Raw genomic sequence first — 23,307 nt, 5'->3', positions numbered from 1 at the left:
CAGAACATGTGCGGAAATGTACCAATGAGCGATCCGTCCCGCGTATGTGATAGGAACTGAGATAGTGGGAACATTTTCTGTCAGTGCGGATTTTAAAACGGTACTTGTAACCGGAAGTGGATTGTCATTCTGGTTGTGTCCTTGTCAGCTAACGAGCTAGTTAGCTGCAATAACAAGCAAGGCAGATGTGGATTGTTTGGAAAGATGAATTAAATCGTGCCTAAGCAGTATATTTGAAAAAGGTTTGCGTTTACCTGCTGTCGAGAAGCAGCATCATGTTGCGTATTGGGAGTAAAACAGCCTGGTAAGTACCCATTTTCTGTAAGGCAACTCTAGGATAAGCTAGTTACGCTAGCTTATCCTAGAGTTGAAAGCACAGATAAGGGTGCAATAGCCGTTTAAATAGACAGCAGACTACACGAAAAGAACTGGATAGTCGGTTAAATAATCTGTTATCCTAATGAAAATGTTCATTATCAAGATTATTATAACGTTCATAATCTGCCACTCCGTTGTGGAAAGCCGGTGTACCCTTTTGACGTTTCCTTTCTATTGCCAGCAAATAAGACAAATTACGTTTTCTAATGTGATATAATTACATTTTTTACATATTTTCACATAAGGCATGTTATTTGTCATCGGTCCGTAAGCTATAGTGATTGTGACTCATTGACGTAGTGATAAATTGTATTTAGTTTTGACGTTAAGAATGTTGCAGTACCTTGTTTTCTTAAAATATTGTGATGTAAACTTGGAACGTCACGACACAATTTGGTTCGAAGGTCTAGCGTAATAACTTATTAAGCGCAAGTATATTCAGTATAATGTGTGTCTGAAAAATCTATTACCTTTTTAATGAATCCCATGCTATTAGTCTTCAGTGTTTAACTCAAGGCACACTCAGATGACACAAGCTAGAAATGGCAAAATTTACTCAAACTTGATTGCTTAATTTAAAAAAAAAAAATTGTTCCATGTTTTGTCTTTCCAAATGTAGCATGGCCTGCAGGAATCTGGTCTCCACTAACATGGGGATTAAATTTAGAGTACCACTGCAGAAACTGCACCCACTGTCCCGTGCCATCCACCACCGATTCTCTGGAAACAACAACCCTCAGAGGCCTCCTAATCGCGCCGCAGCCCGCTATTTTACCTCCATGTCGCGATTGCCAATGCGCTCTCCCAAGCCTCCTTCAGGCTCAGGAGGTCGTAGCTACCAGCAGCAGCGCAGCTTCTGGGTGGCCCGTCTCGCATCGCGACTGTTGAAGCTCCGATACATTCTGCTCGGCTCTGCGGTGGGTGGAGGTTACACCGCTAAAAAGGTTTGTATTAAGAGTGTCCAGATCATTTATTATGTAATTATTTACTTCTTGGGTATTTAGTCACAAAACCTATGTATGTGTGTAATTTTATCTCCAGACGTACGATGAGTGGAAGGAGATGCTGCCCGATTTTAGTGAATACAACTGGGTCATCCCCGATTTTGTCTGGGAGTTAAGCGAACAAATTGATCTTGGTGAGTATTTTTTTAGGGGTTGTAAACTCTGTACAACCTTTGCTTAATGAGGTAAAGGTTGTGGATTCCTCATCTTCAAACTAGTATATATGAGCTCTCTTATAAACAGACAAACTAGCCAAAGCTTTGCCAGAGATGGAGGAAATAGCCAAACTTCTACCCGACCTTGACAAGATTCAAGAGAATTTCAGTTTCTTCAAAAGCCTCCTATCATCTGGTAAGTAAAGAAAACCTGGGACTTATATTAAGAGAGATCCTCCATCTTAAAATCAAATCCTTTATACTGAGGTTATTCTACAGTATGTCACAAACATAGATTCTTTTCTTGCAACTTGTTCTGATAATCTAATAATTATGTTAATAACAAAACATCCTTATCAGCCTTTTTCATATGCATGCACACGCACATACACACACACACACACACACACACACAAATATATACAGTAATTTAAATGTATATTACATCATATCAGTCTTAGTTTATACACAATAATAAGATATGAAGCTTCAGATCATAATAAGGCTTAGCTTGGGCTGTATTAATGTTTCTCATTACGTTCTTTACCTGTAGCGTTTGTTCTGCTCAGCAGCAGCTTTGTTTGACACGTCATTTAGCCATGTCCCTGCCTCAAGCACCATCCCTCTGCCTCCGTCTTTTATGATTTTTTTTAAAATCTTGTTTTGTTCCTCCTTTCCCCTTCCCCTTTCCTATTCTCATCACTCTTCACAGGTGTGAGTTTGGTTAGTGAAGTCAAAGGAGCTTCTGGTCTGCATCTGTTGTTAGGTGTGTAACCCCCACCCCCAACTCTCAGTAGTGCTGCCATTCTGTTCTTTGCTGTCCGTTGCTGTCTGACCACCATCATGGTTGTGAATTTCCTCCCGCTGTAGCAGAACATCTGCTCATGTTGTTGGTTAATGAGATGTAGATCAGTGCTGCGGGTAGGGGAGGTTAAACACGGGTTAAACACTGGTTGATAACCCAAATAGTAAAGGTCTCTTCTAAAACTGTTAAGTCATCTAATGACCTCTCCAAAGTTTTCAGTTTTCCGACTTCTTGTAGTTTGAAATAGGCTCCATACTTGCTGGCCTTCCAAAGCTGTAATACCTTTTAGATGAGTCATAAACAGTCAGAATTAACATTAGTCCCTTATATTTAAAACTCTTTTCATGATACTGTGTAAAGCTGTTGAAAGCAGAACCAGTACATTTCTAAATCCTCTGAACCACCCTTTAACCTCTTCCTACCTGTGCCAATCTTTGCCTCCTTTGACTTCCTTCCTCTCTCCCCTGATGCATATGGGCTGATTTATTTGATCATACAAACATTTACTAATCTGGAGCACTTTCTGACTGCCTTTACTTCCTCACTTATGTTTGGAAAATGCAAAAAAAAATGATACCAATTATTATACATTAATAACAGTTTTTATTATTTTGATTCTGATTATTATTTGAGCTGTTAATAAAAAATATAGGTTTTATGCAAATATAAAATAAAAAACATTGTATTTTTCTGCAGAATTTTCCAAACATGTGGCCTTTAATCATTGTTTTTCTTTACCTCATCACGCTTGGAATGCTGGCTTTCTTGATGATGGGTTTGCCTGACCAATTTCGGAGTCCTGTAGTTAAATATTTATTGTGATGAGTAACTTTATTCTACCTTCTTTCTCCTCTGATAGAAACAACGGGGGATCCATCTCTGAAGGCCACGGATTCTTCTGCAGGAGCAATGCAGGATGGCAGCGACAAGCATCACAAAAAGGTGCGTGTGTTTGACCTGGTGACTTGTTTCAGCTTTATCCTCTCTGCTTTTGCCCCACCTGGGTCTCACTCAGCTCCAATCTGCAGGCTACCTTTCACTATCATGGCTTGTTGTATTTAAGCCATTTAAAATGATCTATCAAATTCTATTTTAGTCATTTTATAAAGAACATTCATTGTACCTTCACCTAAGATACATTTCAGATTATTGACCATGTTATACTTATAGTAAGTGCTTTTATTTTGGTTGCTTTCTGCCCTTTATCTTTTTGTCCGTCTGCTTTATTTATGTTTGTGTTTTTCAACACTAAAGCTTTAAATTGTTTATATAAATTAAATCATGTCATACCAATTTTACAAAATCTAGTGTCAACATGAAACTATGAGAGCATATGGTACATACTGAACTATTTACACACTTCATGAACTCCTAAATGAAATCCTACTGACAAGCTCGCTTTCTAGTTGAGAACTGAGCTCTTCTTTCTCACCCATCTGCTTCAGATTCTTGGTTCCATTTCTCTCCCGCATTCTTCTCTACCCCTCTTGGTTTTAGAGAGTTGTGTTCCCTGTTTGTATGGGTTTTTATCCCACTGCAAGTAAACCTCTCTTTTCTAAACAAAGGAAACCGGACTGTGTTACCGGTGCTGCTGCAGACTGCTGTGATGGGTCAGATGGGATATAATACTGTGTGTTATGACTGCTAGAACATTCTAGACAAATTTTAGCAAAGATGTAATAAAGGTGACATATTTTAAAGGTATCTTTTTCAATCTAGTGTCACAAATAAGGTCATGGACAATTATGGCTCCGAAACAACATTTGACATTGATTATTTGTACGTCTGTCATTGCTCAGCAGCAGTCTGCAGCAGGATTATTGCCTTTATTGTTGCCTCAGCTCACGTGAAGTCTGCGATGCTAAAGTTGAAAACTGAGACCTGGGTAGAGCTGAAGCAAATCAAGTAAAGGTCACGGCGTGGTCAAAGGGCATTCCTCTCGGAGGACAATATTTCTTTATTTTATTCAAAGACCTCTTTTCACTGGTTTACTGTAATTGTTTTGCTTTGTGTACATATAAAGCCAGTTCTGGTGAAATGATGATAATAATGGTTAGTTGTCTGCAATGATGATTGCTGGTGAGAAAAGGTGAAAAGTTGTTGCCACACTCTGAGCGAGGTGCTAGTTGGGGTACTCGTCACCTCCTCTACCTACCGCCTGTTCAAGTTTGATGCATCTGGATTGTTTTAGAAGACATTTGTTTCATTCAGTTGCACTGATGCTGGTGGCAAGATTACTCAAAGCAGAGACAGCGACCCTGTTAACCCTGACCTCTGACCTCTGACATTGTGGTGATTGGTCAGCCTTACCGTCACCGGGCCTACAACCGGTTCTCCTCTGCTGAAACGTGTTTGGTGCAGCGTGTTTGCCTTACCGGCTCAGTGGTCGGTTGTTTTGTTTGTTGCTGCTCCTTCCTGTCTCTCATTATGACGTACCCCAGCAGGGTCTGCTTGGCGAACTCGTTCTTATTCAGCAACAGATCCAGCGGCACGAGGAGGAGGTCCGGCGGGCCGCAGCAGCGAATAATGCGCGTCCCCCACCGCCAGAGCCTGCTCCCATTCTACCTCAACAGACACGCAAGGTGAAGGTCACTACCCACTTAGATCTGCCCTATTGTACCAGATCTCCTCAATGATCACAGCAGTAGAGAACAAGCTTTAGCAAAAGCCCGTAAATACATAAGCAGTAAGTTAACGTAATTATGAGAGTGAAATCACGCATATTTTTCTTGATATTAAAGTTGGCGTGTTACTGTATTTCTGCCAGTGACGCTAATCTGTAGCTCAGCTGAAAAACTTTACCAGTTAGCGCCAACGACGTAGCGTCAGATGAGCTGTGGTAACGTAAGCTCGCCGTGGGGAGAGCGCTCGCAACGACGGACCATCACAGCTCTGTGTCACACTCTCATTCAAATGGAAAATGATCACCTGACGTAGACAACTGACGTGTTAATGCACGGAGATTCTGCACGGGGTGGACTGGCAACGTCTTGCATGGTTTGAGCTGTAGGATTCCTCTTTCTTTCCTGATTTAAATTTGAATGGATCAGTTATTCAGCATCCCCTTTGAGAACTGGCTCGGAATAAACTTACCGTGTATTGTTAAAGGTAAATTACAGGACGCTGTTGGATAGTTTCCTAATTGTTTGACTCCCCTCTGTTCAGTCCCTTTTTTCTGTGTGTATGTTGCATCTCCTGCATCTCTCTTTTCTCTCATTCTAACAGTCAACACGTAAGCGGGTTACAGATAACAATGGAATGAGTCTCGTCCAATTCTGCCAAAAATCACCTATCATGACTAAAAGATTTTTCAAATATACTCAGGTGTATTTTGAGATTTGTTTTTTTAATTTCTGCCTGTTTGTGAATACAGCTTGTTGATTGAAGCTGAGTTGCTACTGTCAGTGGAAATGAGTTTTACTTCACCTGTTTGATTTGATAACTTGACTCAATAATGGTTCTCTTTGTAATTCAGTGTGCACATAATTGGCCTTCCTGGTGCAGGTGGGATGTCACGCTTGTGAAACTGCAGTTTGGAATAAAAAGTGTTTATTTCCAAATCGTTGGAAGGCTTTACCCAGTGTGTTACCATTTCCTTGACTCTGCTTTGCTATTTAAACCTTCAGTCATCAGACAAAGAGAAGATCGACCAGCTTCAAGAAGAGTTGCTCCGCACACAGGTAAGCTGCACTGTTTGCTAACTACCAAGTGGAAAAGCCAAGTTGAGTTTCTTTCCGTGAAAGATTGCATTGGAATGCAAGCCGTCTGTTTCTTTTTTTGTTGTTTAATGTGCCCTACTTTTCCCTCATAGTTAAAATATCAGCGCATGCTGGAGAGACTGGAGAAGGAAAATAAGGAGTTGAGAAAGGTGGTTCTGCAAAAAGATGACAAGGGAATTCACCAGAGGAAAGTGAAGGTGAGCTCCATGAGGAAAACTACTGAGATAATTCATGGTCCTGCAAAATGACTTAAGGCTTGTGTTGTTTTACTAATTTACTAATTTTTTTTAACTAATATTGTGTCTCCATGCGTAGAAATCTCTCATTGACATGTATTCTGAAGTACTGGACATCTTGTCTGACTATGATGCGAACTACAACACCCAGGACCACCTGCCCAGGGTAAAGCATCATTTTCTGCTGTCTGTTTTCTTATATTCTGGTCATAATTACCGGTACGTTAAAAATGTGTTCTTGTTTGTCTTTTTTCTTCTTTTTTCAGGTGGTCGTTGTGGGTGATCAGAGCTCTGGGAAGACCAGTGTGCTGGAAATGATAGCCCAGGCCCGGATCTTTCCCAGGGGCTCGGGAGAGATGATGACCCGTTCTCCTGTGAAGGTATGTGGAGACCACATGGGTTGATGCTTGTTAAAGGGTGGCGGTTTAAAAATTTCCAATATTTGCACATTTGGCAATTATAAAGCGTTTTAGTTGTGGAAATTAGCAGGAACCAGTCTAGACAGGTTTGGGTCCGCAGGTGATTCATTCTTTTGTGTACAGGTGACACTCAGTGAAGGCCCCCACCATGTAGCCATGTTTAAAGACAGTGGGCGAGAATTTGACCTGACCAAAGAGGATGATGTAAGTCATTATCCATTTACTGGATGCACCCTATGAGTTTTTTAGTACTGTTATATTTGGTCTCCTTTATGCTCTTTTCCAGCTGGCGGCTCTTCGACGTGAGATCGAGCTCAGGATGAGAAAGAGCGTGAAGGAGGGACAGACAGTCAGCTCAGAGGTTGGATATTTAAACTCCAGTTTCTCCAGACACAGAATATAGCTATTTACTATACTTTATAAGGAAATGATTTATTTTCCTCCACATCAGACAATATCCTTGAATGTCAAAGGGCCCGGCATCCCCAGAATGGTTCTTGTTGACTTACCTGGCGTCATCAGTGTGAGTATAACTGCATAATCTGATAAGACTGTATATGTTTACAAAAGGCCATTCTATATATTTGTTTGTATTTTCCTGATATAAAATGTTATGAGTATTTCACATATGCAGACGTAAAATGTGTCTCTGTGTCTTAGACGGTAACTGCCGGCATGGCCTCAGACACCAAAGAAACTATCTTCAAAATGAGCAAAGCCTACATGCAGAATCCCAATGCGATCATCCTGTGCATTCAAGGTGACCCATTTGAGGACGATTGACAGTTATGCAATGGTGGGGGTCCTCTGGTTTATACCATTATGATTCTTGTCTCCCTGTAGATGGCAGCGTGGATGCAGAGCGCAGCATCGTCACAGACCTGGTCAGTCAGATGGACCCTCATGGGAAGAGGACCATTTTTGTCCTCACCAAGGTGGATTTGGCTGAAAAGAACCTGGCCAGCCCAAGCAGAGTAAGACCGTGAACATCTTGCCTTGTATGTGATTGATGTTAATATTAAGGAAGTATTTGCTACATTCTAGATTAATGGAAAATCAATTTTCCGCAGTCTTTATAATTATTAAAACGAATCTAAAAGATCTTAAATAAGTAACTAAATTTGATTTGATTTGACTTAACAAAGAGTTTGTATTTATTTTAGTTTGTATGTGATGGGTGTCTGTAAATAAAACTATACTCTGTTTCTCCACAAGAGGGAGCCAATGCCTTTTGTTGACCTCTGACCACTGAAGTTACTACATTATTATTTTTGATCTTTTAGATCCAACAAATAGTGGAAGGCAAATTGTTTCCCATGAAGGCCCTGGGCTACTTTGCTGTAGTCACAGGAAAAGGTAATATTTTCAAATGTCTAAATGATCAAGCCACTTTATAAAGTTATTAAGACCTGTAGGATTTCTTAACTTATTTCATTTGATTTGAAGATACCAATTTGGTTTCCTATTTTTATGTGCACGTACAAATGTTGGGACTTTAAGCAAGCAACTGCTGTTTGTCTCCTCCCTCCTCCCCTTCCCGTTTCTGTTCTACCAAAATAATTTCCTGGAAAACAGCTGATTTTTTTCCTGGCTGCCACACTCACTTCTGCAGCCTTGATCCCCTCTGTATCATCGCTAACTTCTTCCACATAAAATCGTGTGTTTATTAAACATTACATATTCATAAACATATGAATATCACTTTTTGGTATTAGATGCTGGTGTGTTCAAAGTTTGATTGAAGTTTCAAACATCCTCAATTGTATTCCAGTGCAGGATATTTAGGCTATTGTCAGTGAGCTGGATTTAAAACCTAACCATGCAAACGTAGCTGTAACTGAATTGTCATTTAATCAAACTTTGTCTTCATATGTAGGGAATAGTGGGGAGAGCATAGATTCTATTAAAGACTACGAGGAGGACTTTTTCCAGAACTCTAGACTACTGAGGTAATGTACATTCAAGTCACCTATGTTTAATGCTGTATCAGATAATTTAAACCTGACAGTACATTTTTTATGCCCACAGGGATGGCAGGCTTAAACCCCACCAGGTGACAACAAAGAACTTGAGTCTGGCTGTGTCTGACTGCTTTTGGAAGATGGTTAGAGAATCTGTTGAACAGCAGGCTGACGTCTTCAAAGGTATGAGACCATGATGTGTTTTCACTTTAAGGTTTGTTTGAATTATCTGAGTGGATGCGTGTTAATTTGTGCTTTAATCATGGGACAAGCGCAGTTTTTCTTGTTTCAGTGCTGTGGCATCACTCAGCCCGGCAGTCTTACCTTCCAATTGCAATTAGTCTAGACAATCACAAGCGTGATCCTAATAGCAGAGATTTATAGCTGTGGGACTGCAGATCCCACAGGCCTATTGTGTGGTGTATTGATCCATAGCCCATCAAGTCGCACAGCCAGCCTCAGTCCTCCACGCTTGGCGTCACCATGGCCTCACAAACCAGCAATTAGCCTAATCTCCACTGGGGACAGAGGGCTTGGTGTGCATGTGTGTGTGCATGAAAAATAAAATGCTGGCTTTTGATAAGGCACACGTGATTGTCCCAGACCGGTTAAGACAGATCGGTTTTATTAAACCCAGGCTCCAACAGTCTGAAAGCCTCCATTAAATCACTGCAAGTTTTAACCAAAAAGGCAGGGCCTGCCCTTGTTTGGTCATCGCCTGTGAGTTTTAAAGAATTACTGAGCGTACTAAAGGATTGCATTAAATCTGTTTGATTCTAATGTATCTCATTCATTTGACAAAATTACACTGTATAATGTATATACTTAATAACTTAATGTTTTATAAGACATATGCAAAGTTACTGATATTTTGCTTGTGAAAATAACAATTTAACACAACTCTCATCTCTACAGCGTCTCGCTTCAACCTGGAAACGGAGTGGAAGAACAACTACCCTCGGCTGAGAGAGCTGGACAGGGTGAGGGTTGACCATCTCAATTTATTTAAAACAACAAAATGTATTTGTATTTTTAGTGGTTTTAAAGTCCTGGTTTTTACATTAATTATTCTTGTAATGGTCAGATTGAGATTAAAAGTACAAACACAGATAAGCAAATATATTTAAACTGAACTACAACTGCTGACATTAAGCTTAACTGAATATTTCACTTTAAGAAACCTGCTTTTATTTTAAGATTAAGCCATTTTAATGTTTTTTTGTGCCATTGTTATAACTTGGGTAACCAATCTAATATGAAATGATCTATGTAAATAATTATGGTGTCATCTTGTCTTTTTATAGAATGAACTATATGAAAAGGCCAAAAATGAAATCTTGGATGAAGTTATTAGTCTGAGTCAAGTGACCCCACAACACTGGTCAGTTGTTATTACATGTTATTACATGCTCAAAGTCAAAATGTGGGTTATTGTAAACACACTTTCTGTAATCATATGCATGTTTTTGGGGCAGTTAGATTGTGTGTTTGCCTCACTCCAACATTCCATTAGACTTGTGTTTTCTGAGAGACTCCATGAATGTATAGTTATCTCACTAACAATGGAGAAAACCCTTCTAAATGAGACGTATGTATAGCGTTGTGGCTGCTCCCAGAGTGTGTGCCATCGGATGTATCCGATCAATGCTCTGATGAATGGCCCAAGCACGGGAACAAGGGTGGCCCTGTTAGCTAGCCCACAGCTGGCCCACACTATAGAGGATAGCACTTATTGACAGTGAAGAGTGCTAGCCCAAACAAAAGGGGAGCTAATGAAATATGAGCGTATGTTTATGATAAATGAGAGGAGCTCTTCTGGTGGGACTCTGGGATGGGTTGTTCCTTTGCCACACAGCTGTGGAGAGATGAGGTGAGGAGGCTGCTCAGCGCTAACAGGGTCCAACTGCAGCTGTATTTTTAATCTATACTCAAGTGCAATAGCAGCAGTGGCTACGAGTGAAGCAGAAAAGCAGAGACAATCTTGTTTCTTAACTGTTTGTGACAAACCTGAAGCTCTTTGGACACTTCAACAGAATGTTTCTAGATTAGCACATTAAATTAAAGAATTGGAACTATCAGTAGACTCATAATCGGAATCAAGAGCACTTATTAGAGCTTTTGTCTTGTATCATCTCAGGGAGTCTATCTTGCAGAAGAAGCTATGGGAGCGTGTTTCCACCCATGTCATTGAGAACATTTATTTACCTGCTGCCCAAACAATGGATTCTGGTACCTTTAACACCACTGTAGACATCAAACTGAAGCAGTGGACCGACAAACAACTTCCACACAAAGCCCTGGAGGTGAGACCGTAAACACTCTTTCATGCAAACAGTCCATGTGTATTTCAAACTGGTAATGTTGACATTCAATTTTATGAAATAAATTCAAACTTTCATTGCGACAGACTTTAGACATTGAATATATTCTGTGGGAAATGATTGCTTTGGTATTCCAAACTCTAATTCTAGGTAAAAAGCTGCAGAACTGTAAGAAATCCTGACCACAATGAGCACAGCATGAGCCTGTTTTTCCCACTAAACTTGGCCTTCTTTTAGGTTGCCTGGGAGACACTGCAGGAAGAGTTTGCCCGCTTCATGGCTGAATACAAAGGCAAAGACCAGGATGACATTTTTGACAAGTTGAAGGAGGCTGTAAAAGAAGAAAGCATCAAAAGGCACAAATGGAATGAAAGGGCCATGGACAGCCTGGTAAATACACAGGAAAGCACTTGTCTGGGAGAGAAAACACACCATAATATATAATCAGACGTTTTGTCATATAACCCACAATTAAAGCAGCCAGATTTTAAACATGTTTGTCCTCTCTGCCCTATCAATTTTATATTGTTTTAGGGGTTTGTTGCAAGTGTCATTTTTGCCATAACAAAATGAACACTGATTTTTCCATATGAGTTTTCCATTAATGCGACATTGTTCACATTTTAGTTGATGTGATGGTTACAAAAAAGTGATTGTTGTTTCTGCTCTTTTGGTGTGTGTGCGTGTGTCTGTGCGTGCGTGTGTGTGACAGAGAGTGATCCAACACAATGCCCTTGAAGACCGGTCCATCACAGACAAGCCCCAGTGGGATGCAGCCATCCAGTTCATGGAAGAAACCCTGCATTCACGTCTCAAAGACAGTATGTTGGTCATGATGGCCCCGTGGAGTGTCAGCTGGCAGTCTGGCATTTATTTTTTTGTTAATCAGCTGCCTGGCTGACTGACTCACTGACAAATAGCTTTTTATTAATAACTCCATTACTGTGAGTCTAGTTTACATTAAGGCAGGTCATCCCCGACATGCCTCATGCCACGCTGTCAGTTTTACCCCAGCAGGCAGATTTGTTTGTTTTCTTGCATTCATGTTGGCCGAGAAGCATAATTGTGGTTGGTGTCTCTTTATATAGCCGAGTCTGTGATCAGAGACATGGTGGGTCCAGACTGGAAGCAGAGGTGGCTGAACTGGAAGAATCGCACACCAGAGCAGGTGAGTTTCTCCCTACAGTGGTGGTGGCTTTTGTTAAACAGGTTAAAGGCTTGAATAACCCCCCCCCCCTCCCTGATTTTCTAGCATATTCGCAACGAGACAAAAAATGAGCTGGAGCGTTTGCTGAAGCTGCACGATGACCACACAGCCTACCTGGCCAATGATGAGGTCACCACCGTCAGAAAGAATCTTGAGGGTAGAGGGGTGGAAGTGGATCCAGTGCTGGTGAGACGACCCCATCCTAGCCTAATCGCATTTGTACATAAACACACATGTATTGGGTCTCTAAATTACCCCTCTCTTGTCAGATTAAAGACACGTGGCACCAACTCTACCGAAGGCACTTCCTGCAGAATGCCCTGTCCCACTGTAACCTCTGTAAGAGAGGTTTTTACTACTACCAGAGACATTTTGTTGACTCTGAGGTACTGAGAGAGGATATTCTACACCAATTCTTTCTTTTTTATGACCTTAAACTCAGATAGGTTTAAGAAAAGATTGTATAAAGAAGCTGTAACTGTGATTCCTACAGTTGGAGTGTAATGACGTGGTGCTGTTCTGGAGGATCCAGAGGATGCTGGTCATCACTGCTAACACTCTCCGACAACAGCTCACCAATACTGAGGGTATGCAACGTGGACGTAAAAGAAAAAAGACGGTCCTTTGTTTGTATTCTTATCTGCTGGCCTTGGTTTGAGCTGTTTTCATGTGGCAGTACCTACTGGTTATCTTGGTTTGAATAGTGGTTGTTTGATCAGGCGCGTGTTCTTATTTTTCAGTGCGCAGGTTGGAGAAAAATGTAAAAGAGGTGTTGGATGACTTTGGGGAAGACATGGAGAGGAAGACCCACCTGATCACTGGCCGTCGAGTCCAGCTCGCTGAAGATCTCAGTAAGACACGGTTACGGCACAAACATTTCTGCTTCTGCTACAACTCAACAGAACTTAATGATACAAAACAACTTACAGTTAGACTCAGTTTAATCTGTTCCACTGAGTTCAACATGTTCAGCGTGTCCTGACGGCTGTAGGTAATGGCTCATTGTGAGGGATGGTAAAGCTGTCAGTAGGTGGCAGTAGAGCTGCAGAAAATGACACTGACTTGTCTGATTAGTGCTCATTAAAAGCGACCTTTTTTGTCCAAGACTGCTGCAGGACTATTTTTCTAGGTGGATAATATTGTTGCTGTGTTAGTCTGGAACGTTCTTTAGGTGACGGCAGTTTTCCTGGATTCTTGTTCACACTTTAAATCTGTACTTTCACCTTTGGTAGAGTGCCTTACAGGTTTAATTGGAAGCAGCGGTTAAAAAAGAAAAAACAGATTTCTTTTTAGAGTCTCGTAACACAGGGACCTTTTCTGTTTTTCAGTATTTGGTGATTAGAAACGTGAAATGTCATATTGACTCTTAAAAGATAGCAAAACCGTAGGTTGCGTCGCGTGCAGATTCTATATCTCGGTTGTTTTGCTTTGATTGGCTTTGTTTTTTCAATGACACCAGTTTAGAGCAGGGCCGAGAACACACACACACACACAACACACACACACACACAGCTGTCTCCCCATTCCACATACTGCTAGGAATGCTCAGACCTGTCTGGCCTTGCACATCCGATAAGGCACGTCCATCCCAAACTTTTCCAAACAGGCGTGACACTCTCATTTCCCATCACTGAAGCCCCTGTCCCTGGTGGATGTGGGAATGTGTTGGGAATTTTTCATGGGTTCCGTGTGTGTGTGGGTGGGGAGGGTACTTGTAGGTCCTCATATTAAAGTATAAAGTCTCCATCTGCCAGCCATTTCATAGTTGATCTGGAAATAAAACAATTGCTGTCAGAAAGCTGCAGCTAACCTCGTCTGACTCTCCTCTTCAGAAAACATATTTCACAGTTTTAACTGTCTGTCTGCTTCAATTAGCGGGTGAGTGGAGGATCTGGGTCATTAGCTTTTTGACATTTTGCACAGGCCTTTCTATGTAACTCAGCCCCAGACACGTGTGTGGGTGTGGGTACGCGTGTCCCTCGGTCTGGACTTGCTCTACATGGCTGCTTGTCCTCCTCTGGGTTCTGTGGGTCTTGTGGCTGCAGAAATATTTGCATGTGATGCGTAAAATATAATTTCGGATTGTTCCTCGGTTAATGGAGCGTGAAGTTATATATTGCATGACTGTGGTGCCGCTGATCTGTACCACTGCAGATGTATATTGACCATTTTTAGGATGGTCATTTAAAGGTGTGGTTTTTAAGCACTTGGCACCCGGCACACTGATTTTTCCTCTCAACATTGGAATTTCGTCTAAACTAATCAAACAAATCATTTCTACAAATTGCTATTTATGCTTCATTAAATTATTATTATTATTATTATTATTATTATTATTAGTTTACCGTTCTATTCCCCAGCAGTTTAGAAAACTGCCCAACAGCTTCAGGCCCAAACGTTGGCCCCCACCCACAGGTCAGCACACTAACACATCAGGCTACTTGAACCTCATTGTGGTCAATTCCTACTGTCTCCGCAGCACTGTTCCTTTTCTGCCTCTCTGACTCCATTCCCATTTGATTAACCACTTCATTATTATATGCAAATGAGTTTGATGTTGTTTTGCAGTGCTGAATATGCTCCTTCATGAGAGCGCATCTCTCAGACTGTTTCTCAGTTCCTGTTGCAGCAGTAAGAAAGTTGGGACAGTGGAGAGAGAAGACCTGGGTCCAGTGTGAGTGGTACCGTGTGTGTGTGTGTGTGTGTGTGTGTGTGTGTGTGTGTGTGTGTGTGTGTGCATGTGCAGTCGTCAGTGTGTTCCTGACCAGCTGTGTGGCGCAGCGTCGTTGCTGGAACAAAGCCCGGGCCTAATGCTCGGCTTTAGGCCCCTAAGGAGACCACTGGGATGATGCTTCATTGTACAGTTTGGTTGTGATACTGGAAAAACACTATACTGCTTCAAAAATACAGAGCTTGATCACCACAGTGCAACTTCAATTCAGTCACACCTCTGCGAAACTAATCTGTCTCATCAGGAAGTTATAAAGAATCAGTTCCCCTGCTGTTGTCCTAATGGGACAGACAATAGTCAGGAAGGAGAGGTGGGAAGCACAACAACTGTTTAGGAATGGTTTGGTAGGTGATGGCCACAGACTTTATTCCTTGTCCGCATCCTTTTAGGCTGATTCAACCAGGTCATAGCCTGGGGAGGCATGTTGCACTCACCCCCACATGCAAGCCAGAGGATCCCTGACTACTGTTGGGTACCAGGACTGCTGCTTTCGACCTGTTGCCAGACCATATGCTGGTGCATGAGCGTGCCTGGCCTCATCTGAGAGAGTGTGTGTGGGGCTGTGGGTGATGAAGGCGTTCTGCTCTAAACTGTATCTAATGGAGTGATGGTGGGACATATATTGTCACATTCATTGCTGCCACATGGCACCACAGCCTGTCCATGAGATGAATGACTCCTGTCCCCCCAGGAGGTGATCTGTCTTCTTTTTTTTTTTGTATTTTACGCCTGTTGGTGTCAGCCACCCTGACCGGGACTCTGTTTTTACTCACTTCTCCACTTTCACTGCTTTGCTGCAGGCCTGTTGCCACAGTTCAGTGCAACAGCGTCAGGGATTTAGGGAGCATTTGTGTCTCCGCGGTTTGAAGGCTTGGGAATTAAAGGCGTCAACAGAAGATGCTCAATCAAACGGCGTTAACTTCAGAAGCGCTTGCATGTTCGCGCATGCCATCACTTTCTCCTTTTCCGTTCATTCACATGGAAGCAGAACACAATAAAGCTCCAGTTGTCTGGGCTTGCACGTCGGAATGCCCTCTCAGCCTTATGCTCACCTCCTGTCCTTTCATCTCCCCCTCCTCAGAGACGCCGCCCCCAGAGAGATTACAGAGGGCTCGATAGGAAGTGGTCCTCAGGAAAGATGATGTATTGTCCTGAGGTTTTGTGCGCACACGTGCGTGCTTTGCTCTCACACGGATCTCTCGATGGGTCATATTTCTGTTTTTCCCTGTGAGGTTTCATTCCCAGGTAATGCTGCTTTGAGTTTGCGTTTGCAGTCCGAACATAAACCCAAAAGCGTCCTCTTCTCTCCCTCCCTGGTGCTCATTTTGGAACGTGTGGGTGGTTTTAGTCAATGAGATGCAGGATGGACTGTCTGCTCTTTGGCACCATGGCTAGAATTGACCTTATGTACAGTCTCACTTCAGCATAACACTCATGAATTTAAATGACTTCATCTGTTGTTTTCCCTCTCTGCTTTCCTTTTCCCACATCTCTTCCTCTAACATGTTGACATTTTTATTTTCCCTTTTCCACCTTTTATATATTCAGTTTTATTCCTACACTTTTGGCTGTGATCTTTCAAAAAATACTTAATATTAAGGTCGCAAAAGCTCGAGATCTTCATTTCTCATGATGCTGGTGTGAAGCTATTAATTTAGGTTTTTTCCTCAATGTAAAAAAAAAAAAAAAAAAAGCATTTATCAGCTGCACGGTGTGTAACGTTTTGTTGAATCAATGCATTTCTCTCTTTAAAAGCCTTCACACACCAACCCCGTGATCAGATATCCGGCTGATCGAGCGTGCGTAATGTGTCCCGTGCTGGTCACCCATCTGCGTTAGTCAAGGTTCATCACAAGGTCAATTTCTAGACACCCATGAGTAAAGAGAAGGCTGCGATATCGGCTTTGAGGAGTCGGCTCAGGGGAAGACAAATGGGCGTAACTAAATGAAGCAAACAGACACATGCAGTGAAACGCCACACACGGAGAGAGTTTAACCTCTCTCATTCCTTCAAGTCGTCGTAGATCTTTGTTTCTCTAACGTCATGCAGTTTTATATCTAATCTGGCTGCTCCATGAACAGTTTTGATATGATTTTATAATTTGTTTCTTTTGTCTCTTTCACCTGCATCTACCAAAGTCATGGCCCCTGTCTCTTTGTCCTTTCCCATCACACGTCTCGTCCTCTGTCCTACATTTCCGTAGATGAAAACCCAGGAAGTGGACAGGCTGGTCTGGGAACATCAGGAAAAGAGTTGTGTGTCCAAGGACATTTGATTAAGAGGCATTAGTAAATGTTTATGCGAAAAGTGTGGGAAAACTGGGAAGAGACGGCCGTTCGTGCCGGGATGGGAACATTCACAAGGCTTCTGTTGAAATGTTTTCACCAGGGAGCCGTTCCAGCTCATCATCCCGTCATCCTCACGCAGATCTGACATCAGATGTAGCTTATATCGAGGTAATGGGGAAAACATACTTTCAAACGCTACCTCTCTGGTATTGGTCCAGTAATGTAAAGCTCTGGTTGTTTTCACTGTCATGGCCGTGCCGCCAGGGTAGATGTGTCCAGGTCTGCATCACTTCTGCAAACTATAAACCTGCCCAACATGTGTTCCCTCGGTCCAGAACAGCTACAAATCGGAGCGTTAGCGGCCCTTTCTTATCTGCCTCTGTCTTCCTGCCGCAGCAGGTTTGGGGTGTGTGAATGTTTGTATTTATGCCCATTTCAGAGCGTGTTTCTGTGTGCACTCTGCAACTTTTACTGCCAACACAAACCTGTTGCTGCTTTTGTAGAAGCACGTGTCACTCCTGATTTACAGACTGGATCGTTGTAGACCAGAGTTGTCAGTCACAGCCTTGTTCATAGTCTAGATTGATAGCCATTTAGCCTCTGCCGGGAGTCTTCCGATGGCAAAGTGTGAAATTCATAAACCTTTGAACATGTTAGTTATTTCAAAACTAGATTTAGTGTTTTCATGGTGGTCAGAGGGAAAGCCCCCATCACTGTGTCTATGTGGGTCCAGGAACACACCAGAAAGATGTCCTCGCACTGCTAATTAGCATGTGCAATTTGGATTTGAATGGGGGGAATAAATTTCCCAAACAACTGGGTGGACATTTGTGTATGTGAGTCAGTGATGGAAAAAGAAGTAAGTCCAGTTAGTCATGGATGGCTGATAAGATGATGAGGTCAGCAGTTGGATGTGGAAGAAAAAAAATTAAGAGTCATTCTTGAGTGTGAGAAGTGTAGCTTGTGCGTCAACTAAAATACAAAAAATACTGGCAGTACAGGATCCACGAAACACCAAGGAAACAGTTGACTTGAGATCTTCCTGCCCTAAGATGGGACCCAGAAGAACCTGTTCTCTATTCTTAACCATTGCATAAGCATCCTGTGTGATTCCCCTCCAAGATTTATTTCTGTTAAACCTGTCTGGACTGGATCTAAATCTACCTTTTATTGCCCGCCAGCACTAAAAACCTCTAAAAAGTCTGACCTTCAGAAGTGTGGGCACTGCGTGTCAATAAAATGTGTTCCAGGCAGCGCAGCAAGCGTGATCACCTGGTGCATTCAAAGCATTTTTCTTTGCATTTTGTTTGGCCTGACCCACGGCCGTGACCTGCTCACTTCGACATATTTCATTCTCCGGGGCTGGCCGGCTCTCTCCCAGGCATCTGTTTTCTAGATAAGAGCGAGTGTGAGCGCTGATTCATGGCTTTGTCATTGACGTGGCGTTTGGAGCGCGGACGTCCCGGCTCTCCCTCGGCCCGAGTCCCGGCCCAGGGTTTGTGGCGTGACTGTCGGCAGGAAATCAAGCAGCAGGCGTGCTGAGGAGATGCCTCTCTGTTTGTTACATTAGGAGCTCGGCTTTCAAAGACGTGTTTCGATATTTAGCGTCCCCGCGTAGCCCGTGGTGCTGGGAATGGTGAGGAGTGATGACATGCTGGGACAGGAACCAAACCCTCCGCCCAGGGCTCTCCAGTGACCACGCTGTGAGCTGCTGCCGTGTCTAAGAAAGCTGTTTCAGAAGTAACCTCATCCCAAAGTCATCTGCTCCAATCCTCTCTGTTGAGGTTTTTCAAACGGGCACTTTTTCTGTGGGAAGGTTTTCTTCGAGCCATAAAACACCAGAAGCATCAGGAGCGACTGACATGAGCATAAGGTCGTTGGTTCGGCACCGTGAACACACTCGGCAACAAAAATAGATGGGAGCTGCTGATCTTGGGAGTAAATCCAGATCAGCAGGTTTCGCACCTCTGTCCCTCTGCTGCCGCTCTTCCGCTCCTCAGCGTTGGCTACACGTCCACAGTTTCGGCCTAATTATAGGTCATTTAAAGGCTTTCTGGCTAAGCCCCCCCCTCTGCCAGGCGCTCCGGCCACGGGAGACCCAGAGGACTCTACAGCGTGAATGAGATATCATTTCATGTGGAGATCAGCTGAGGGAAGGTCTTGAAAGAGGGGATTGGAGGGAAAGGCTCCCCTCTTTCTCTCCCGCTCTCTCTTTGTCACCGGGCAAGAGTCCCTCCACCCTGGCCACCTCACACAAGACCGAGCATCTCAAAGCAGGAGACTGTGGGATAGAGGCCAGGGGATTATGGGAATATTCATGACCAGATAAAGGGGCGAATGGTTGAATGACTAAGTTTGGGGCTCATCTTTTAGGTAAACAGGGGCCTAAATGGAGTTTTAGATCACCAGTCCTGCTGTTCTGTAAGAAACAGGCAATGGTGACTTTGTCCACTCTTGTTCGGGGCTTTTTTGTTGCATTTTCCCCGGACAGTGAAAAGAGAGGATTGTTGTGGCCTTTTCTTTTTGTGGCTGGCAAACAGATGGCGGCGGGGGGAAATAAATATCTGTTTCTCGTCGTTTTATCCCCAGAATATTGGATTTTCTAAGAGAACATTAACATTCAGGGGCAGCTTCCTCTGCTCCTAAAAACTGCTGATGACTCAGTTTGTCGTCGTTCAGCTCTCTGCTGCACAGTTTTCTGTTTATTGTCCAGTTTTCTAACCTGTTTTAGACGACACAACCTCGGTTCAACCAACAAACCTGAGCTTCCTGCTCGTAAACCAACTCTCTTCTTGTAAACACTAATGGAAAGCTCGATCTCCTCCAGCCACTTTGACCTGCGCTAACTAGCCAGCCACCGCTCCTCTTATCATCAGCTCCATCTAAACTCCCGTGGAAGCTTTGAAGCCTGATCCAGGGGCTTTCCCCTGTTAGGAAGCTCACTCGGGGCACGTTGTCGGCTCACGCCGGCGCGATTCCACCGCCGCGTACCTCATCTCTCCCCCTCCGGCCTCACAGATGTTGCTAATCCCGCTCTGATTGACTCGGATTGAGTTCTATTTCTTGTGGTCGGGACACACAACCCACACGCCTCAACCGCCTTGGAGCCTGGAGGGGGGCTGTGGTGGGCGGCGTGTGGACGCGGTGTGTCTCCGGGTCGGGTAACGTTCAACCCCACACCTGCTGCGGCGACTCGTCAGCGCGTCCCTCGACAGGCCGCCTTTAATGTCTTGATAAAGTGTGGTAATCTCCAGTTAATGCCCTCCCATTTGTCTCCGTGTCCAGAGATCCAAAGGTGGGGGATTTTTTTTTTCTCCACCTCCTAAAAACCTTGAGGGTGTAGGAAAAGTGGAGGCTTGACCACCCCGCCCCTTTTTTTTTTAGATATTCCAACAGTTATATATCTTCCCTGTCAGGACGGTGGAGCTTGACTCGTGTTTCGGGACACGTGGGGGCCGTGCCCGCGTCTTTACCGACATGAAATCGACACCTCGGCAGCCGTGTTCCCATCAAAAGGGGGCTGCAGACGAGCCCCTGAGCGTGAGCTCTGGTTTCCCTCCCAAGCACGCTCCCGGTTATCACCTTTGTGTGGAGCAGAATTGGACACTGTTGCTCCAACCCCGAACGGCCGCGATTCCTCTACCTGCAAACCAACACGTCTATTTAACGCTGTGTTTGTTGCTGCTCCTCACAGGACAACAATGGGCCGTCTCAGCATCACGTGTGGCTGAGAGAGCAGCACCGGCCGGCGCTGGCCTGCTCTTCAGAGCCCGTGTTTGAGTTTGTGCTTGGGGACGTTCCAGACAGATTAGCGAGGCCGGCAGGGAAGCCAGCGAGGCCCGGAGGTGCAGCTGGTCCTGGGAGCCGCAGCCTCCGCTTCTGTGTCGGGCCGCCGACTTCCTCCGCCTGTGTTTAATCAGCGATTAAGAGCGCTTTAGTCGGCTCGCTGGTCTCGGGTGACCGTACACGCTGGCTCTGGGGTTTTTTGGCTGCCCTGGACAAAAGGAGAAAAGACTGTTTTTCCAGTAGATTCCCTCCCTTTCATGAACTGTTGTTGTTATGGTATCTTCTCCCGTCCATTACCGGCGTGCCTGTGAGGTACAAACCTTCAAAAGCTGAGGGTGAGAGCCTTGATGTGGTGTGCACGATCCACGCCTCTACCGTCAGATGTGTGTAGCTGGGAGGTTTGGCTGTCCCTGTCAGAGGGGACCATCTGGCCTTTTAGTGGAAAAGAGCGGGAACGCCAGCTGCACACGGAGACCGTAGCGAGGGGACCTAGCGTGTGAAGCCGGGCTCAGCTTCCTGTTTTATTATCTGCTCATCATTCCAGCCAAGTGTTGGGCGAGTACATTAAAGAACGGTTGATTTCTAGTTCCTTTGGATCACCGAAGGAGCTAAATTTGTTACAGCTCGACTAACCTGAACTCATTTCCTCATTTTCCAGAGAAAGTTCGAGAAATCCAGGAGAAACTTGAAGCCTTCATCGAAGCTCTTCACAAAGAAAAATAAGAGAAGCAGGTAAAGCCGACACTGACGGGGGAACGCTCCAGTCACAGGACAGGCGGTGGTTCTAACCGTCTCCTTTCCTCTGTGACAGATCTGGGGACACTTTAATGGATCACAGCTGACACACATGCACTGAAAAGGCAAAAACTAAATCCATATACGTTTTCCAGCCCCGGAACTCCCCCCCCCCGATTTTATTACTCACCGCTTGGCGTCCTGTCCCCCTCTGGTGCTGTTGGAAGATGGACCTGAACCCAGAACTGTGACGGAGGAACGGTTTTCAAGCTTGCACTTGGATTTTTACCTGAACGTTTCATCTGCGCCGACCCGAGAACTTCCTCAGAGGAACCCAGACGTGCCGACCCAAGAGGAGCCGGCACGCGTTCACACTCGCGTTCAATAAACAAGGATCATGCGCACGTTTATCCTCCGATTTCTGTTTCCCACTGATGATGTCTGAGTACATGATTGTATGAAAGCATCTCACACAAAAGTGGAGAAAAAAAGTGTAAAAATTCACACCTTCATATCAAAACGCCGGATTCAAGTTCCATGTTTGTTGCACTTTTGGCATTCAAAGCACTTATGTGAGCTCTCTAAGCTGCATCGTCTGTATTTATCCCTCAGCCTGATATCTGGAACATAACCAGAAAGAAGTTAAAATGGACACAGAATACCATCCCATCCATCCGATTGGTTTTGATGAAGACTTCTGTGATCCTTCCTCTCACTTTGCTCCAACATCACCTGGATGCTGTCGGACACGTACGCATCCTGGCACTGGCTAGCTTAAAACACCTTTCCTGGCGTATGGGGTGGGAGACAGTGCTGTTCTGATCCCTGCATTCATGTCTATATGGTTATAAATATATAAGCAGGTGTATTTTGTACAGATAAATACAATAGGAGGTCGTGGCGACGGCTGCAGACAACCAGAAATGCTAAAATTGTTTCCTGTTGTAGAAAGTCATGTTTGCATGGTGTACAACCCTCCCATGTCCTTAATTTATTGTGTTTAAAAAAGAAAGTGGAAATAAAACTGTTGAAACATCTGTCACCCCAAAGCCTTCATCTCGTCCTCAGGTCAGTTCAGCGCCCCACGTTTTGACCCTGTCAGGTAAATGAGCCCTCTCCAAAGGTTCCAGTTCAGCTAAAATAAAGGAGGGAAAGTTCCAGCTGTAGTCGGGGTCGGAGCAGGAATGTGGCGTTAAAAATCATTAATCATCGCACTTGCAGTTTTACTTGAACCTTGAACTAAAATAATAAAATCGTCAGCATGCAATATCACATGCTAACGAACATTTCCCATCATGCCCGGATGCTAGCAGTAGCTAATTAGCAGGAGTGCAGTAGAAGCTGTTCGAGTTCTCATCTCTTGCTGGGCTGTTTCCCTTAAGCTGTGATCATCTGAAGCCTTGTTTCGCTCTCATCCTTGGGGAGTGGCTCCGCGTTTGCCTGTTTCCAACCAGCTGGCTGCTTCGGGGTGTTCTCACCTGTGCGCTGGTGTGATGAGGCCTCAGGTTTGGACAACCCTTCTGAGTATTTACCTCTGCGGGCTGTTACCTCGACCCAGAGC

General features: G+C 43.9%; 1 protein-coding gene across 5 annotated transcripts; it reads left to right on the top strand.

The window, feature by feature from the left end:
• The first annotated feature begins 96 nt into the window (after positions 1-96).
• Positions 97-22,795, top strand: opa1 (OPA1 mitochondrial dynamin like GTPase). 5 transcript variants are annotated; one of them, XM_057037209.1, is made up of 31 exons: positions 97-304; positions 998-1,322; positions 1,420-1,516; positions 1,626-1,733; positions 2,250-2,303; positions 3,202-3,284; positions 4,787-4,924; positions 5,969-6,022; positions 6,154-6,258; positions 6,377-6,463; positions 6,564-6,677; positions 6,840-6,920; positions 7,003-7,077; positions 7,168-7,239; positions 7,377-7,476; positions 7,560-7,690; positions 8,000-8,072; positions 8,593-8,665; positions 8,745-8,860; positions 9,593-9,657; positions 9,982-10,058; positions 10,815-10,980; positions 11,236-11,388; positions 11,711-11,819; positions 12,087-12,166; positions 12,251-12,391; positions 12,475-12,591; positions 12,699-12,792; positions 12,946-13,056; positions 21,670-21,743; positions 21,902-22,795. In XM_057037209.1, exons 1-30 carry the CDS (start codon positions 276-278, stop codon positions 21,732-21,734), a joined length of 3,093 nt encoding a protein of 1,030 aa, XP_056893189.1. In that variant the 5' UTR covers positions 97-275; the 3' UTR covers positions 21,735-21,743; positions 21,902-22,795. The 5 variants fall into 5 exon arrangements, with proteins under 5 accessions (XP_056893189.1, XP_056893188.1, XP_056893190.1 ...); XM_057037208.1 differs by having other exon boundaries at positions 21,823-22,795; XM_057037210.1 differs by lacking the exon at positions 2,250-2,303 and having other exon boundaries at positions 21,823-22,795.
• Positions 22,796-23,307: the final 512 nt, after the last annotated feature.

The sequence above is a fragment of the Takifugu flavidus genome, chromosome 7 (assembly GCF_003711565.1).
Source record: "Takifugu flavidus isolate HTHZ2018 chromosome 7, ASM371156v2, whole genome shotgun sequence".
In the NCBI taxonomy this organism is placed as follows: Eukaryota; Metazoa; Chordata; class Actinopteri; order Tetraodontiformes; family Tetraodontidae; genus Takifugu; species Takifugu flavidus.
The sequence above is the reverse complement of the archived record's forward strand: the minus strand, read 5'-3'. Positions and strand labels throughout refer to the sequence as shown.

What these genes read in the sequence shown, in the direction of transcription:
- opa1 (XM_057037209.1), top strand. Translation starts at nt 276, where the DNA reads ATGTTGCGTATTGGGAGTAAAACAGCCTG. An exon ending in CAAAAGCCTCCTATCATCTG is followed by an intron (nt 1,734 to 2,249) that starts GTAAGTAAAGAA and finishes CACTCTTCACAG; the next exon opens with GTGTGAGTTTGGTTAGTGAA. An exon ending in TGGTCTGCATCTGTTGTTAG is followed by an intron (nt 2,304 to 3,201) that starts GTGTGTAACCCC and finishes CTCCTCTGATAG; the next exon opens with AAACAACGGGGGATCCATCT.